General features: G+C 36.0%; 1 protein-coding gene across 4 annotated transcripts in view; it reads right to left on the bottom strand.

The window, feature by feature from the left end:
- Window positions 1-7,314: 7,314 nt before the first annotated feature.
- Window positions 7,315-17,732, bottom strand: part of PCDH11X (protocadherin 11 X-linked) — a 514,007-nt gene continuing 503,589 nt past the window's right edge. For 3 of the 4 annotated variants that reach the window (XM_064462893.1, XM_064462890.1, XM_064462891.1), the window contains one exon: window positions 7,315-12,042. In XM_064462893.1, the coding sequence (XP_064318963.1) occupies window positions 11,651-12,042 (392 nt within the window). In that variant the 3' untranslated portion in view covers window positions 7,315-11,650. The remainder of the gene's footprint in view (window positions 12,043-17,732) is intronic. The other variant, XM_064462896.1, reaches the window with a different exon arrangement.

Genomic DNA, 17,732 nt, shown 5'->3' with positions numbered 1-17,732 from the left:
CCTTTTAGTATCTGCTTATAAATCTGTTGCCCATGAATTTGTCTAATCCCTTGCTGACCATGCTGTTGCTGTCTGCCTGTACATCCTCCTGTGACAGATATGTAGGTAAGTATGTAGGTAAGTTAATTGCAACTAATTAAAATATTGCTATCCTTTGTGAGTAAAATCTTCATGTGTGCTTAATTCTTTTGAAAGTAAGATTTTCATTCTAGCCTAAAATGTGAAGATGTGACAAGCACAAGGTTAAAACTACTAATAGTAGAATAATCTTTATGTCCCTTTAAGGACACAGGTTTTTAGATAGAGATCCCAAAGGGGAGTATCTGACAGTGAAAGAAGTTGACTGTAAAAGTTCCCATGTTAATATAAACTTTAGTGCTAATTTCATTCCCTTATGGAATTCAACTCCTAAAACTTCATTATGGCTTTAGAAACCAGGATGTCCTTTGTTGACAATTTCCGTATTGACTGCCTTCCTCCAACACTTAGTTAGCATAACTGTTTTCCCTTCATTTCACTTGTTGATAATTATATTAAAATTAGGAAGGCTCAATTACTTTTGCTAGCTTCATTTCTAGCATTACACTTAAATTACTCTAGAATGCAAAGTCTCTTAAACAGAAATTCAGAGGTAAATTTGTTTTCATTTTTGCTAAGATCTTTTTTTTGTTGCTGAAATTGTGGTAGTTGTATGGAAAGACCAGAAAGGAACAAGCTGCCATAGTATCCACAGAGACTACCCAGACCTTTTCTTATTCTCCAGCTTTTCTGAACTGTGCTGATTAAGGATAGAAGTATGTGATATAGTGCTTACTGATTTGCACAAATCACCTTTGTCATAGTTGCTTCAATACATATAATTTTCCATAGTAATAATAGTACTATAAATTAACACTTTTCAGGACTAAAAAGTAATTTTACTACACCATCTGCTGTACACTTTCTACTGTAATAAATACATGGTTTTCTTATTTTTAATAGACAAGGTTACAATAACCTTGATTAATTCAGCTTTTTTATCGAGCAATATAGTTACAATCTACTTATGTCAAACTTCTTAGACTTATGCTGAACAGCTAAAGCCTCTCTAGAGGGTCAGCACTCAATTGATCACTACATTTTAAACCCTTTACGCAAACTACCAGTTATAGAATCAATAGTCACAAGCTCTAGCTTTTTAAATTAGTGTTCATAAACTGAGCAAAAATGGGCACATGCCTCTGCAGAAAAATCTGTAAGCCCTTTAGTTACTACAGCTGCCACAAACTGCATTTAAGAATGGAGTCTGTGTGAAATACAATATGAGTATGTAACTTTATCACGTGCCTGAACTTCAAGATAGGAATTGTAACGTAGCTGTATAAAAGAATAATTTTCCTACTCTGGATATGAACTTTCTGCACTGAAATCACAAGCAGAAGTCCTATGAATTTGAAGCGTTGTTATATATTTATGTCACATCTGGTCTGTGAAGGTAACTGTGACTAGGCAACTAAGTTGTAAGGATTTGGGACAAATTTGAGAAAAAGGTGAATAACACAGGAACAGAAGTATTTCTGAGTAGTTAAAAGACTAAAGTTGAGGGGAAGATGGAGAGGAAATAATTTTAAAATATTAAAAACTACACAGTACATATTTACGTTACTGTGCATCTTTATGCCCAGTTGAACTGAGAACCAGGTACATGTAACTCATTAATCATTTCCTTAATACCAACATCCAAGCTTTTACTGCCTGTGCACATTTCTCATGTTAAACTGATATCTCACGTCATTTATCATCTAAGAATTGACTTGGAGAATACTACTAAAGATGCTTTACAGACAGATTGAAATCACCATTGCATGTGCCGCAAACGTTCTACCACTGGTGTTACTTTAACTAAGTTGTTTCCAACTACAGCCAGCTATGACCTTATGTAGTAGGCATTTCTGGAAATCTCATGAGTTGAGGACCTTTCTGGAAAGTTGCCAAACCTGGCAAACAAGTCCTAATTCTAGTGCCACATGCTCTAGCCTGTGAGGCAGATGTGATGAGTAAGGCAGCTGCTATTAAGTTATAGGTTTTTGCCAGCTCATTCTTGACCATGTGGAGAACATGCAGTGTTGAAACAGTCCAGAAAGTAATGAGTTAATAATTAGTAATAAATTATCAAAACTAATGGTGCACTCTGGAGTAAACTTGTGAAACTTAAGTGAGGAGGAGTTTGAAACGTGCATAGAAGAAGCTACTACATATTGAAACAATTTACTGGAAAAGTAGATTTTAGTACTGTCCCTGTTAGAAATGGCACCATCCGATTTGTGTGACTGTACCATGTGGATGACGGCATTCCAAGAGATCTCCGAGTAAAGGAGACCTGGGGATATCACCCAGGTCAGGCCAATATGACCTTCTCACAGAAGCGCTATTTCCCTGCAGCTGATCACCCTTCCTCCAGGTGATCAGCTGTTAAACTGAAGCTGAGGGAAAGCACTTTCATTGACCTAATTGTTTTCTTGCTTTGTTACAGGCACAGGTTGTTCAGCTGTAAGCACGTAGCAAACAGGTAAACTCATAAAATTGAGACACTTCTTCCCAGTTCAGAATAATTTTCTATTTTCATGAAGAGACAAGACTATTTACCAATTTCTCCGCATTATGGCAATGCTTCTTGTAGAATTTTTTTTGCTCTTGATGTTTCTCCTGCACAAAGAGAAACATTATTTAATGTTTTCATTTGGTTCCTCTGTGATACAGGTGCACATGCCTAAGCACAGTTGGCTCCCTGTTAGCTTTCCGAAAGTCTTGTCACAGATAAGAAAGTGATGTGCCAGCACAGCATTTAGCAAGGGAGTGAAGAAAGGGAAGTGGAAACCCAGCAACTGTACTTACCTTCTTAAATAGATTCTGTTTTACACTGCAGGAGCGCACTTCTCTGCATGGCTGGCTCTTGTGCTAGTTAAGCAAAACTTGTCACAGGAAACAAAAATATTTGCCAATTTGGCATTAATGCAAAACCTATTCTTTGTTCTTTTGCAGACACCAAATGTCAGCCTCTCTATGCCCCTCTGACAGGAAGCTGGCGAGGAAGTCAAAACACAACCAGGTGCATCCTGGCAGGCAAACCATTCTGAAGAGGTTAGTAGTCGTGCTTGGTGGGAGAAGAGGGGCTGGGCTTGTTTTGTTTGACGTCCCCTGATCACGCTAATTTTCATACTTAGAATATAACCTTTTATGTAAATACTAGGTTTTGGATTCATTTGGCTTTAGCCACCTAAAAGACTGACATATGATTGTAATTTTCTAGCTTTCCTCCATCATCAGCTGGGCACGTGCAGATTCTGAAATTTTAGAACTGAAGGAACTACCCCGCAGTTATTTTTTCCCAATACCCAGCTTAGCGATGCTTTAGACAATTGACAAACACCTCCCTAAAATTAAGAGTGATGTCCTTGGCTATTGTGTCTGATTAGAAGTACATAGAAAGAATCTTTTTTTTTTTCCAATATGTAATAGGCAAGTGTGTATATATATTTATATGTTTGTTTCTAGTTTGTTTCTATTCAGCCTACCAGCAAGATTTACTTTCATTGTAATTAGAGTCAGGTACTCACTTTACGTCAGATATTCTGAGCAGAGAAAGCATTAACATTCTTGAATTTTCATTACGTTTCATATACCCTATGAAACATTGATACGCAAATTCACTCAAATTTTACAGCAAAAATCTTCAATGCTAGTGTTTTCTTCGTCCTTTCTCATATAGTAGCATATTTTGAGGGAATTTCAGACAAGCATTTCCAAAACAGTAATAGGCTTCAAAAACTGCCTTTTGTAGACTGAAGTGCTGGCTTCTGGGTTGGAAAATTTGATCTTTACTCTAATATTCAGTAGTATTACACTGACAAAAATACGTTTATTATTCAATAGGCTGAAATCTGATAAAAAACATGTAAAAATCCAAGTAGATTGATTGTGTGTAATCATTGCAAGAGAGTGAATTCAGCTAACAAAAGGGCTTTCTTACCATGCTTCACTGTGAAAATTTCTTTTATATGGATATAGCTGTGCAGCACATTATTTGAAGCACATAAGCTGCAAATATGACCCTTTAGATTACTTTTCTGCATTTAAAATACTTGTTTAGAATTTCAGAGACTTGTTTTCTTTGCCAATTTCCTCAGCACCATTTTTATGAGCCAGTCAGCTCAGACAGTCTAATCTTTTTAGATGTCAAGGTCTTGTATTACGTTTCCTATGTTACCAGGCAGGCACAGTGCTAAATGTCTCCACTGCAATTAAAACAAACAAACAGCAACTTGTATCTGCCAAGACAGGCAGCTTTGACTTTGTGCACACCTACATAATATAATGAATATTTTCAGATTATATATAGTAATTGGTGTGATGCTCAGTGATGACATTTGTCTCTTGTACAAGGATGAACTTTGAAAACAAGGCAAATTAAATTGGGAGTGTGTATATTTATATGTAGATTGATTACACATCTTTATATTCTCATTGAACTTTAGTTTTTAAACCATTATGGTCTATTCTGGTTTCTCTAGTTAGAATCACTTGAAAGCATCACCTCTCGCACAGCAACAGCAAGAGTCCCTTCATATTTACTAGAAATTAGCCTACAGCCTGGTACAAGGGCCCTTTTAACTAGGCCTAAAAATATTCCAGGTATGTCGTCTTTGCCATTACAGATCTTGATTATGTTGGATTTAACAGATGTTTTTATGCAAAACCAAAATTTTACATATCTACAAAATGTTAACTAATAAAATTAGCATTGTACTGCAAGTCTGCAGACAACCCAGTGTATCTTAGTATGGCTGGAAAATCGCTCATTTTACCTGCTTGCTTGTGTCTTTATAGTATTTCGCTCAAAGCATTCAGGGTATTCACCTTCCCCCCCACTACCCACCCCACTTATAATCACTTCCATTTTCAGACTGATTTTAACTTTTCTCTGTTCAATTAGTCTCCTGAAAACTATACACTGGCTTATTGTAATTCATTACACATGTAAATTGAAGCTTGATCTACACAGCAGAGAAGGAAAAATACACCTTTCATAGAACAGCTGATATTTGGAAAGTTTAGACAAACTTTTGGGTAGTCTTTTATCATCTCTGATAACTAAACAACAACTCAAGCAAAGTACAGGTTAAAAGCAATTTCTCTTAGTTTAATCTTATTATGTTAATCAACTTTTTTACTACATGCATAACAGCTGCAGTAGCAATGATTAACTTCATTTCAGTGCCTTAGAAAATGTCTTTTTCTTTGCACATCCTACTCATCTGCTCTAGAACACTACACAGCTGGTGACTTATGGGTTGAAGTCTACTACAGTGCTTCCAGGCACTTCATTTATCTGTCTCTTTGATAGGTGTACATACTAACTTTCCTTTTTATAAATACAGACCTCTTAATCCTTGTGGAGAAAAAGCATAAGAAGTAGCATCAATTCCATAGTTAAAAGCTATGCAGAAAGCATGGACCTACAGATTTAAGTTCCTGCTTTGAATTACATATGAAGACATAGCTTTCAGATCATAAACGCATTTACTGTGAGACCTTTAGTTTTACTCATGGAATTACCATCACCAGAAGACCACTAAATCACTAAAATAATACAAATAAAAATGGAAATATATCATTAGTCTCATTGTAGTTATCAGACGTGATATCTTCATACCGGATCATGAATGCAAGGACCAGGACAAAGAGATTACATCTTGGGAAAATACTTGTTATTTGCAAGTGGGGTCCATATGTACCTTCTTAAAACAAGACTTCCATCACCACACAAGGGAGGAGAGCTGTCTCCCATTCATTATAGAAAGTACCTTCTTGCTCATTTCCTTCTTTGCTTGATATGTAGCTCTTCTAAGGAGGCGCAGACTAGCTGCTGTTCAACCAAACTACGGTTCAGTCCTAAGGCCACACCTGCAAGAAACCTGGAGAAAAGGCAAGAATGCTATACGGTCATATGGGCAGCTTATCTCCAAAACTGCCTGCTATTGGTAAACACATGTTCTTCCTTAAATAAATCCATGTGTTTGTTCTAACAAGCCATTACCTCACCACGGATTACCTAGCAGGAGGTCTTGGAGTCCACCTTATAGGTAAGAGATGCTGTTTCAATACTGCACCAGCCCTCCCTCGGTGCTGCAGTGCTTTGGTGAAAATGTGGCACTCTATAGAGCTACACAGCAAATAGCTGGGATTCGATTATTTCCAACGTGGGCAGAGAAGTGCTCCAAGTATGTGCCCGCAGGGAGGAAAGCAAAAAGACGGCTCCCAGGGAACATTAATTCTGCAATCCCCCTTCAGGTTTGCACAGTGACACCAATGCTACAATTATGCACCTCTTCAGATAATGCATATTTTTGCCTTGCTGTATTATTCTGGTTTATCAGATCTCTATGAAATTCCACAGTTTCATTGCCTCCTGAGGTTGCCCTTCAAAATATTACTGAGCTGAGCTAGAGAATTTACCATCCAAACCAGGGAAACCTGCCATCTCCAGAAGTTTTTATCAATTTTTTCTTTTTTTAATTTGTACATTGTTTAGAATAACAACTAATGTTAACATTATGTTAACAGTTATTGTCAGTGAAGGAATATACTTGTGCACAGTTTTGATGCCAAAATAAATATTATTTTCCTGCTTGAATAGGTCCTGCAGACAAAATAGCTACGCTTGCAAAGCCGTAACTGCATCAAAGAATAAGATACTACTGCCTTAGTGTCAGGAAAACTATCAAAAGAGTTGTTTTTTAAATATGGACTTTAATATAGAAAAACGTGTAAGATGTTTCATTAGTTCCTCGTTTGATGGTTATTTCATTATATCACATTCACGATGAGAGGATAATCCCCTTAGCTCAACAACAACTTATTAACCGTGTTCTCTCAATTAGAAATAGCTTATTTTCTAATAAAACAAAACCCATAAACACTCCTGCCTTGAGCTTGTAATGATTTTCTATAAGTAAGTGTATCAGAGGCATAGTAGAAGGAGGGAGCTTAGGATGAAAAGAAGCGACATGGAAATGAAAGATATTTCTGATAATATAAAGCTAGATCGCTGTCCACATTGTGTGTGAATATGCCTACTGTTTACCAAAAGCCTGCTACTCAGTTGCATGAAGGAACTGCAATTGAAGTTAAATTTTCTTCCCTTTCTGACAGTTTGGGGCTTCACAAAGAAATGAGTTTTGAAATGCTGGAAATGGGAGAGAAGCGTAGCTGGAGAAATACTTTTAAATCCCTTATATTTCAGAAACACAAAGAAAACAGCGCAAAGGAAAAAACTGCTTTTGTGGATCTAGTTTATTAATAAGTATTGTAATTAACAAGACATCATGCTGTACAGAAACCTGAAATAGAACTACTGCAAATTTACTGGACTTTAAATGCTGCTGGACTGTAGTATATGATGTCCAACTGCATGATTTGTAAAGTGTGATTAGGGCTGTTTCAATACACAGACGTACACCGCTCACTCTTGGATCCTGTAGTATGCCATAGAGCAGGGAGATTTCCCAGAAATATAAACTCAAATATTTACAAGAAATCGTCAATCTCTTTCTTCACTAGGGATAACATAAGTTATACACAATTTTCCTACATATACCAGATAAAATCTTTGCCTTCAACTTTACTTTGTGTCTGCACAAACCAATCCCTTCCTTTTTATTTATCCAGTTAAATAATGGTAGGAAACTGCAGTGCGATCGTTTAATTGATAATCATTCATTAAGGATTGACATTAAAGCTGCAAAAGCAAAACTTGAGCAAAAAAATGAAGTGTAAATATTTAAGCTTTAAGAACCCAAACTTTATAAGCTTGAATCAAACAACCTTGAGCTATCAGCCATTACTGACTAGAAATGACTTAGGCCTATTGTCTTTGGCTTGACCACACCGGAAGCAGGGTATCAATGGTAGCTCGGGGCTGACGGGGTTCCACACTGGATTACAGCTTGCTCAGAAGACAACAGACCAAACTTTTACTTCTCTTACAAAAACCCCAAACAGATCTATACGCACTGGGGTCATAGACGCCTGAATTAAAGCGGCTGCTCTCCCCCAGCCCTACGCCAAGCAAAAAGACCTGGCTGGATTCAGAACCACATAACTAATGTTATGTCAAGCTAGCTGTCATGCTAACATTCATAAGCCCTCAGGTCCTATTAGCATGGGCTCGTTGCCATGATAATTAGCTAAATGACCTGCATCCGGCCAGCTCACAGCCCAGAGAGAGCAGGTGCTCAGCAGTCTCTGTCTGCCTAAGCAGACATGCCTAATTATTCTTTCTTTAGAATTAAGTTACACTTCATAATACAGTACAGTTTAGGAGAACAAAGAAACAGCATATTTTACTTCAAGTAGTCTGACTTCAGTTCTTTAAGTTTTTTTCTTCGTAACTGACCGCTCTACAATATGTAAAGAAGTACCTTTCTCTCTGCCACCACCACCCATAACTTTGATGCAAAAGTTAGAAGTGCAACAAGCATGTATCGAGTTTGGGGGGCGGAGGGAGAATAATCTAGGCTAGACTGTGTGACACATTACTTTGAAGGCAAAGGTTTTCCTTTATTGTTACACCGTATGAAACAAATCTAATCATGTAACTATCATTTTACTGTATATTGTATATAGGATTGTTGTCTCCACAAATTCACACAAGTAAGATAAAATAAGTTAAATGACTAAAAAAAATTACACAAAAATATACAGTCTATGTACTAGATAAATTATTTATATATATGGCAAGATGTGTAAAGAGTCTCTAGCAACGTTATTCCTCCAGATACTGACATGCCACTCAGAAAAATGTCACCTCAAATGCATAGTTTTATATATTAGATATGTAATATATAAAAGTGAGGGAACCATTTAACTCCTGATACAATGTGGATTTACAATTAAGTGTTCTGTATCTTCTTGACAAAATGTTAGAAAAGCACAACACAATTTCACGGGTATACCATTTAATACTTCCTATAACCAGATTCATCTTTACAGTGCTTTTTGTTTAAGCAAGTTGTGGTTGTCGTTTGAGTTTGTTTTGTTGGGTTTTTGTTTGTTTTCAAGACGAAGGGTGATGGTTAATTGCTTCTGTACCTTGGTGGGGGGAGCAGGAGGAAGGGAGCCAACCCCCTAAACATTCAAATGTGAAGTTTGTTGGGTTTTTTTCCTCCCTACCTACAAAAAACCACTAAGTCTGGTTCCTTCACCTTCTCCTATGAAAATCCTAAAATTGTGGAAATGAATTCTTTGCCAAGAAATTTCAGTTACAATTTTTCAGCCAGAAAGGAAATGTTGCAGGCAACAATGAGAGTTTTCCAATACAGCTGCCAATTCTGTAAACATTTGGTATGGCAGCCCTCTGTAATGAAAACTGAAGTCCTCTGCTTATAGTTGGAAGCATTAGCTGTCAGCATTGTTCTAAATTTGCACGATTAATATGTTTGGTAAATCTGTGTAAACTACAGATAAGCTTTTTTTTGCGTATCCCTGAACAGGACTGCTGAATTTTCTTGTCGTGACATCTCCAAAGCAAACAACAAAGGGTTTTGTATATATCAGGTATGAATTAATTTGTCAAAATTTTAATTGTCCTGGAATTGGAAATGAGTTGTGTCAGCTATTCTGTGTCAGTACCCAAAGGATTATTTCTTTTTTTCCAGGATTTACATGCCAGTGTGCCACATCTTTTCTAAATGTTATTGAAAACTACATTAAAAAAAAAAAGAAAAGAAGTACATCATTAGATAATCTGATGTTTGTTAATTAAACCCTATCAGTAGGTTAAAAGTGAAGCTTCTTTTATTTTGCACGTAAAATCTAAATGTGATTTGAATAGATTTACAGTGGGGACAGTGATATATAAAGCTACTTATACCTGCTGGGCACATAAGAGAAGCTCTTTTAGCTTTCATTGGAAACCCTCAACAACTTCTGTAAATTTTACAAGCAGCTAATATTACAGCATTTTTACACACACAGTTTTGTTTATAAATTACAGATTTAAGTTACAGTATGAAGCCTACACAGAATTCTATCCATAGGAAATATTCACACACTGTCTTTTTTCCTCTCCATACAACTTCGATTGTCTCACTTAATGTAGCCATAAAACTGAACAGAGTTATGGAGTCTTTTTAAAGAAAAAAATTCTTGGTACGTACATACTGTAAATGACAAAATGGCTAAACAGCAACAAAATACTAGAAGGAAAATGTGTTTTTTCATCTAAGAAAGGAACCTCATTTTCATCCATGGTAGAATTTACCAGCTTTGTTTTGCCACTATTAAGAACATATCCTCCAGAACACAGAGCACTGAAAAAAATCCTTCATCTTTAAAGAGAATCATCTTGAGAGTTTATCAAATAATATAATTGAAGTGTGTTTATGATTGCTTTTATCCAGTTTTCATTACCTAATTCTTTCTGTGCTGAGAACTGTCAGTCATTCTCTAATAAACTAAGCACAATGAGTACTCCTTCTTCTAATACGTTTGTGGTGAATTTAATATTATAGTTAGCATTTTACTGAATACTTCCAATAGGTGAATATAGCTCTTAAAAAAAAGCCATATACATGACTATAATAGTCTTTTAAATGCCAGTAGTTTGCAGCCACAACACCACATCAGCCAAAACCAACCTACCCCATTTTCTTACTCTTTTCAGCAGTGCCCATGTAATTTTCAACTAACAGGAACAGTAGCCAAAGCAAGCTCTGCAAGATGGAAAAATAAAAAAAAATTAAAAAAAAATAAAAAAAAAGAAGTAGACTTATGGCTTGACAAGCTTAATATATATCATATTGTTGCTTGCATTATTGTAGAAAGAAAAATCTTGGAAATTAAAAAAGGTTATTTATACATTTTTTCCAGTTTTGATCTTGCATATCCTACTATTGTCATGTTGTTTATCTCACACAGAAAAGCCTAGCTGAAAGCTTTCTATTTCATCTAGTGCATTCTTTCAAAGAATAAATACCTGAAGACTGAGCCAAAAACATAAAATCAAAAGCAGTTGTCACGTCTTTAAAGTACATTTTCCTTCCTAATTACATAAGAGATAAATTATGGTGGAAAGATGTACCATCCTTCTTAAGAATTAGATTTTAGGATCTTATTCATTTTATTATGTAATGAAATAAAATGAGAAAATGCCCACTTGATCTCTATTGCTAAGCAAATGGAAGATGAAATCTATGAATATGCTATATATTAGAAATTATAACAACAAAGAAAAAATTGAGTAAGCTATATTTAGACTGTAATCATTCCCCTAACTGTACTAAGAAACTGCGTTCAACAGGGAGGAAAAACTGCTGGCAGGTAATTGCATTATATGGCCCATATAAGAAAATCAACAGGATTTTCTGTTTGTCTTTTTATTGTTTCTGGGTTGTGGGTTTTCTTCCCCATTTTGTGGATTTTACCAAGAACTATGGTAAATTTCTTTTAACCAAGTCCTAAGGATTTAGCTTTTCAATTTCAAATTTAGGATTCTATGTACATAAATATTCACAAGCCTAACAAGTTTGTATGCGCACTAAGAACAGCGTTAGGCTGTGACTATATACAGTCACACTTAAAGCCTGAAATAACAGATTTGTCAGATATGCATTTATAGCTGGTGCTCATGTATAAACGTAGTGCTACTCCCAGACACTGGTGTCTGGTGGGACGCAGCGAAGTTTGCCAGAGGAATGACTTTGACAGGATCTTCGCTGGCGCATTGTCTTTTGCAGGTGTTGTAGAACTGGGGCCTGGGCCCAGCCTGGCCTTTGTCCGTGTCGTCCTTTGGAAGGGGCCTCCCAAGAGTGTGTCGTCCCTCAGGCCTGGCTCCTCGGCCCCAGCCTTGCTGGAAGCCAAACGACGGCAAAGGGGTGTTGGACTGCTGATACTGTGTCAAAGAGGGCGGCATCCAGCAGTTGTCAGAATGGCCTAGGATGAGACACTCCTGCGTGCAGGTCTCAGAGGCTTCAGCCAGGGCTTTCTGCAGATTTACTTCGATAGCTGGGAGGATGGAAAGACAAGACATTATCAGAGGTCTGAAGACCAATGTGCAGAGGGAATCAAGGTTAACAAAGACAGTAACAGTCCCAGTTCTGAAAGAAAATACCGCCAGGCGCACAACTGAAATGAAGGTTTAGATGTTTGCAAGTTTGGGGCCCTCAGCGTTGTCACTGGCTATCATCAGAAAAAAGTTAATGTTTAATGAACAGATGATACCATCATTACAGCTATGTAACTAAACACCTCATACATTCTACATACAATGACCATTTCAATTTTTGAAATTCTCATTTGTGTAATAAAGCTAAAAGCTTTATAATAATCTAATACCATAATTTAATATATTTTCACACAACTACTTGAAAAAATGTAATTATTAAAATTAGGAGGTTTTTAAAATGTTCTCTTAAAACTGGATTTTTTAAATTGTTTTGCTTTGCTTAAGGTAAAACAAAATTAATTTGGACGCCTAGCCAAAGATGGTACATTGGCTTCAAAGATGCACTCAAGAGCTTTAAGAATGATAAACAGCGTAACAGCTATTTTAAAGAGAATTGATTTCTCCACGCGTTCGATACTGGAAACCTTGAAAAATCAAAGGGTAATAGCAAAAGAAGCTGTAACCTCTGTAGTTTACTAGTAATCAAACCAGATTTCTTCAGTAGATGCAAAGTTTCTGCCCTTGAAAAAGGATTATAGAAATTATAATTTGTTCAAAAGCAAAGAAAACAACTAAATCTGAAAGATATAATTTGCAACACACAAAATCTTCATCAGTTTTGTTTAAACTGTGGCTTTACCATGTTGTGTAAATTCAAACTAATAAAATTAAACTTCTACAAATCATTCCTAGAAATAGTTTTCATATTATGTGTTAGTTTTATATTCTCTTGTTGTGTACTTGGTTTAAATACATCAGGAGCAAAGAGAGTATCTGATTAGATATTTCACTGTATTTTCTTCACAAAACATTCCAATGAAAGATACATACATATTTTAATATCTGTCTTCATGAAAATAACATTTAAAATTGGATTCTGGCTCATAACCACTGGAGAAGATAGGCCACTAGAAATTACTTACAGCAATACAAGTTTGAAGTAGGAGCTTCTCACCCTCTGAGCTTGATGTTTAAACACATGCCGCTTTTCTGTTTTAGTAAATACTTTGCATGTTGAAATCTGTGTACAGCTACAAAGCACAAATACATATTTCCATCTTACATCTCAATACAAATGAATTAAGTTTTCCCTTCAGGCGCTGAAATACATAATGCTGCTGTCCAAAATAGAGAATACATCATTCTTAGCTCTACAACGTTTAAGTAGATAACTGGTTGCTCACTGTATCAGTAATGCTATAGTCTTGGTTATTACTCCTTAAGTATATTGTACAAGTATGTGCCAGTTAGAGAAATGATTGTTTATAAATGCTATTTTGCCCTATTTCTGGCATTTCAACATGTCTTCAGTCATTTTGTCTCAGTATTTTTCAATGTAATCCTGACAGAGCTTTGGCACCTTGCTGTTGAAATACTAATCCAGTTTTGATGGGCAGTAGGAGACAAATGTGGAAATAATTCAGCAAAAGCAATAATTCCTGAAAAAAAAAATGTTACTACCAGTAGATTAGTCTAATCTTTCTGTGTCCTGCTATCTGCTATTAAAGGCATAAATCTGAGTATATACAAGTCTTGTTAAGCTCTTTAATTATCCAGGTTTGCTTCTCTTGTGATCAAGGCAATTCATTGAAATCGGGTGCAACCTTGACAGAGTGTTGAGTTATCCCTGTTTTATACAGAAAATTATCTTTTTTGTAGTTATTAAAAAAACTTTTTGACACCCAGTACCTCAGTGTTTCTTTTTCTCTCAAGGCTTTCTTATTGCTCTTAAAAGGCTATTTATTCTGTTAAACTGAAAATCACAAAATTATTTATTTGGAAATAATACTTATGCATTTCTAGCTCTTCACAGCAAGTGGGTACAATAGTTGTTTTATCTCTCTCAAACTTCAGTCAGAGAGCAAACAAAGCTAAACCATCAAAAGAAGTGTTTGGAAATAAAAACTTAACATTTAAGCTTTAGACAAGGCAACTGCAGAAATAAAAGGTCACTTATAAAACATTCTCTACACCACCTCGACAGATCAGTAGGACAGTAATTTTGTGCCATGTGTTGCCAGACTACCTGTAGACGTAGAACATGTTACCATGCTGAGAATAACAACATTGTCAGAATGACAGTTCTGTTTATTCTGTTAATAAAGAGATGTTTTTATCTGAGTTTTAGTTTTGGGGGGGGGGGGGGAAAGACCAAAAAAAACCCCACAAAACAACACAAAAAAAAAACCACTTTGGAACAATCCTGGGCATAATGATAAGTTATGCATAGAAATTATTTTGACTTTGAGTTGGGGTTTTGTTATACAACAGCCTACCAATGCAGGGTTGCTTAGAACACCCTGCTACACTTTTTGTAGCAGTCATAATCTTTCTTTCAACGTTGGTATGTGGTACACGTAAACTTGATTGTCAGAATATGTTTTTCATCACCGCTTATATTTAATAACATGTAAAATACACAATTCTCATTAACTTAGAAGAGTTAAAACCCTTTTCTACTAAGCATCTCTGCAGTGTTGCAGAAGAACAGGAAAATTAAAAGTATTTTTCAAATACTTTTCTGTATGATGTCTGACTCAAAACAGTAACAGTCAAGTTTTGTTTTGTAATAGACTGCACTCATTAAGAAGAAAGAAAAGAAATAAATTTTTAAAATAGATCTATTATATCCTTAACCTCTAGACAAACTTTAAAAGGACTACATTTTTTTTTTTTTTTAATTAGTAACACAGTTTTGTGGGTTTTTAAATCCAAATCATCTGTGTACTCGCCATAGCATTAGTGCAACGGTGAGGCAGTGTTCAGGAGACTGGGTGTGCTGCAGGAAACAAATTAACTAAGGGTGTTACAATGAATATAGTGTGAGGCCGGCAGGGTCTCCAATACCTGCATTTAAAGGAAACTTAGAAAATCTCATCAGCTGATCTGCTGCAGTAAATATACTAGCAAGGATAACTGGGATGCAAAACAATTTCTGCTTGGTATAAAGTAAAAATAAATATAACCAGCAGTGTGAAATATTATGCTTTTAGCACAGTGAAGTTAAAAATGCTATTGGAGCATAATTGATCTGGTTTTGAATGAACCCAGAAGAAAATGTAGGAAATTTTCTGCATGAATATTCACCAGGCTTTATCTTTTTTGCCTGCTCTTCCAGGCCATGAAATGTAGCTTCTTTCTGTCAGTGTAATTCATTCTCTATTTTCCTAACATATCATCGTTCTCCTGCTTCTTTAGCACCTGAAATCCTTCTAAATAGCTACTTGGCACTGGCATTGCACTGTCATCTAAACTATGCTTTGCTTGTTACAAATACATTTTTAACAATTCCGACTTTATCAAAGAAGAGAGCTTTATGTGAGCAATGTATTACACTAGTGGTACCAACCTACAATTGAACACACCCAATTTCCAAATATTCTGTTACAGACTTGACACGCAAAGAGGTCACTGTAACTAGCATTGAGACACTGTCCTCAGCACCATGTCTGGCTTCCTGTCCACCACTTGCTGCCTGCTTTAAACAAAGGATTCTCAGGCAGGCTCAGCCAAGCATCCCAGAGGACCATCTGAGGAGGAATTCCAGCCACACAGCTGCGTGAGCGTGAAGTTCAGTGCTCATGTGGCCATTCATCAGAGGCTGTGTAAATTGCCCATAGCATTTTCCAGCTGCAACTCTTTGAGCCTCCTTCTATTTCACATCTTTGCAAGTCATTGCTAAATGTGGGTGAAGGGAAAGTTTTCTAAGCCCTTGTTTCTCATTTGAAAGTAGAAATGTAGGCGATTATTCTGCATAGTCGGATAAGTACTCAGTGGTAGGAAACATCTGTGACATTTGCCTCCACCAATCAAGTAAAAGAAGGTTCCTGCTGTCTCTGAATGTTTTCAGAAGAAATTATGGTTTTCACTACTGAAAATCAGTGTCTAGTAACATCTTCTCGCATAAGATACGACAGGTTTATAAATGGAAATAGAAGCGTACATATCCCCATCTATTATGAATAAACAATACATTCCATCAAACTCTTACCAGTCTACCTCATTTCTTACTTCACTCAGTAATAAACACTTATTTTACGTATTTTTCTCATACTACATAGAGATTCTTCAACCATGACATACAAGTAGTATGAAAGAGAATTTTTAATTCATAGAATAGATCACACTCATGCACATGTGAGTTTACCACTTTCATTTGAACTCCAGATTGTTTTAGGATTGAAACTATTTTTTAAACTGTCTGCCTCAAAACTAAGAACATTTTTAAAGAACGTGCCTGTCAGCTCTTATGAAATGTTTAGATCAGAACTGTCAAATATAACTAAAAGCACAATAGTTAAAAGACTTTCTTCATTGTTCCATAGTCTTTCTCATTTATAGGTCAGAGCAGTTTTCAGCAAGAATATTTACTTTCTCTTAAGAAAATGTGGAATTCCAACCTTACCAGGTAGCTATCCTTCAGTCAAAACAATTATAAGAAAATTTTTCCCTGTTTGTTTTGGTTAGAGACTTTCTGTACTGTGAAAGGTTTTATAGACAGTAAACAAAAATGTTGGTTATTATCTTTGCTTTTGGGGGATGAAAACTGAAGAGCTCTACAATGCTGCTCTCCCTCTCAGTCTACAAAATACGTGGCACAATACTACATACTTTAGCTTTTCCAGCTTAATATTATGTTCCAGTTTTGAGAATATTTCTCATAGAGAATTCTCAAATGAAGACAGGCTCTTAGTAGAGCTGCGTTATCAGCAGTCTCAGTATTGAAAAGTTGGAAGCATATACTTGGTGTATAAATGATACACTTTCTTTTCTACCCTTATGCCCTCCCCTCCGCCCCCAAAAGGGAGACATACTACAAAGAGGGCTGGCTCCTTTCTCGGTCTGCCACAGCAGTCATCACTTGCGTCACAGAATCACAAAAAGACTTAGGCTGGACACGACTTTTGAAGATGCCTGTCCAACCTTCTGCTCAAAGCAGGATAGCAGGATATCCTGGTCAAAATAGAATAGTTTTTCCAAAAGTTTAGACCAAACTTACAGAATTGCACATATCCCTTTAAAAAAAAAAAAAAATCTGCCGCTATATGTGCAGATATATGCAGAGATGTGCATTTCTAAGAGTTGAACAATCAAGAACATGAGCTCCTGGCGAAGCCTTAAAACATCTCCACCTTTATCCACATGCGTGATAATGATCAAAAGACATTTGTAAATGCATTCATTAGCAAAGTACTCAGATTCATTAAAAGTTCAAAAACTGCCAGACTGCACTGTACCGATGCAGGCTTAGGGGCTTATAAATTGTGTAAAGAAAATTTCTAAAACAATTAAAAAAAAAAAAAAAAAAGAAAACAACTTAAAACACAGAATATAGAGCGCTTGAATTTTAAAACTATGTAGCTGAAGTCTTAATGAAAAGCCAGTATTGAATTTGACACATTTTGGATGCAAACCATCCAGTGTTACATTTAGAGCACTCTTGTTTCATAATAAAGCAAGCAAAAATTAGCAAGCAATTAAGCAAATTGCCCATGATTATGCCATTGCTGAGCTATTTTTCATATTTTCA

This window comes from Phalacrocorax carbo, chromosome 11 (assembly GCF_963921805.1).
Source record: "Phalacrocorax carbo chromosome 11, bPhaCar2.1, whole genome shotgun sequence".
NCBI lineage: Eukaryota > Metazoa > Chordata > Aves > Suliformes > Phalacrocoracidae > Phalacrocorax > Phalacrocorax carbo.
This window is presented reverse-complemented; position numbering and strand designations above follow the sequence as displayed.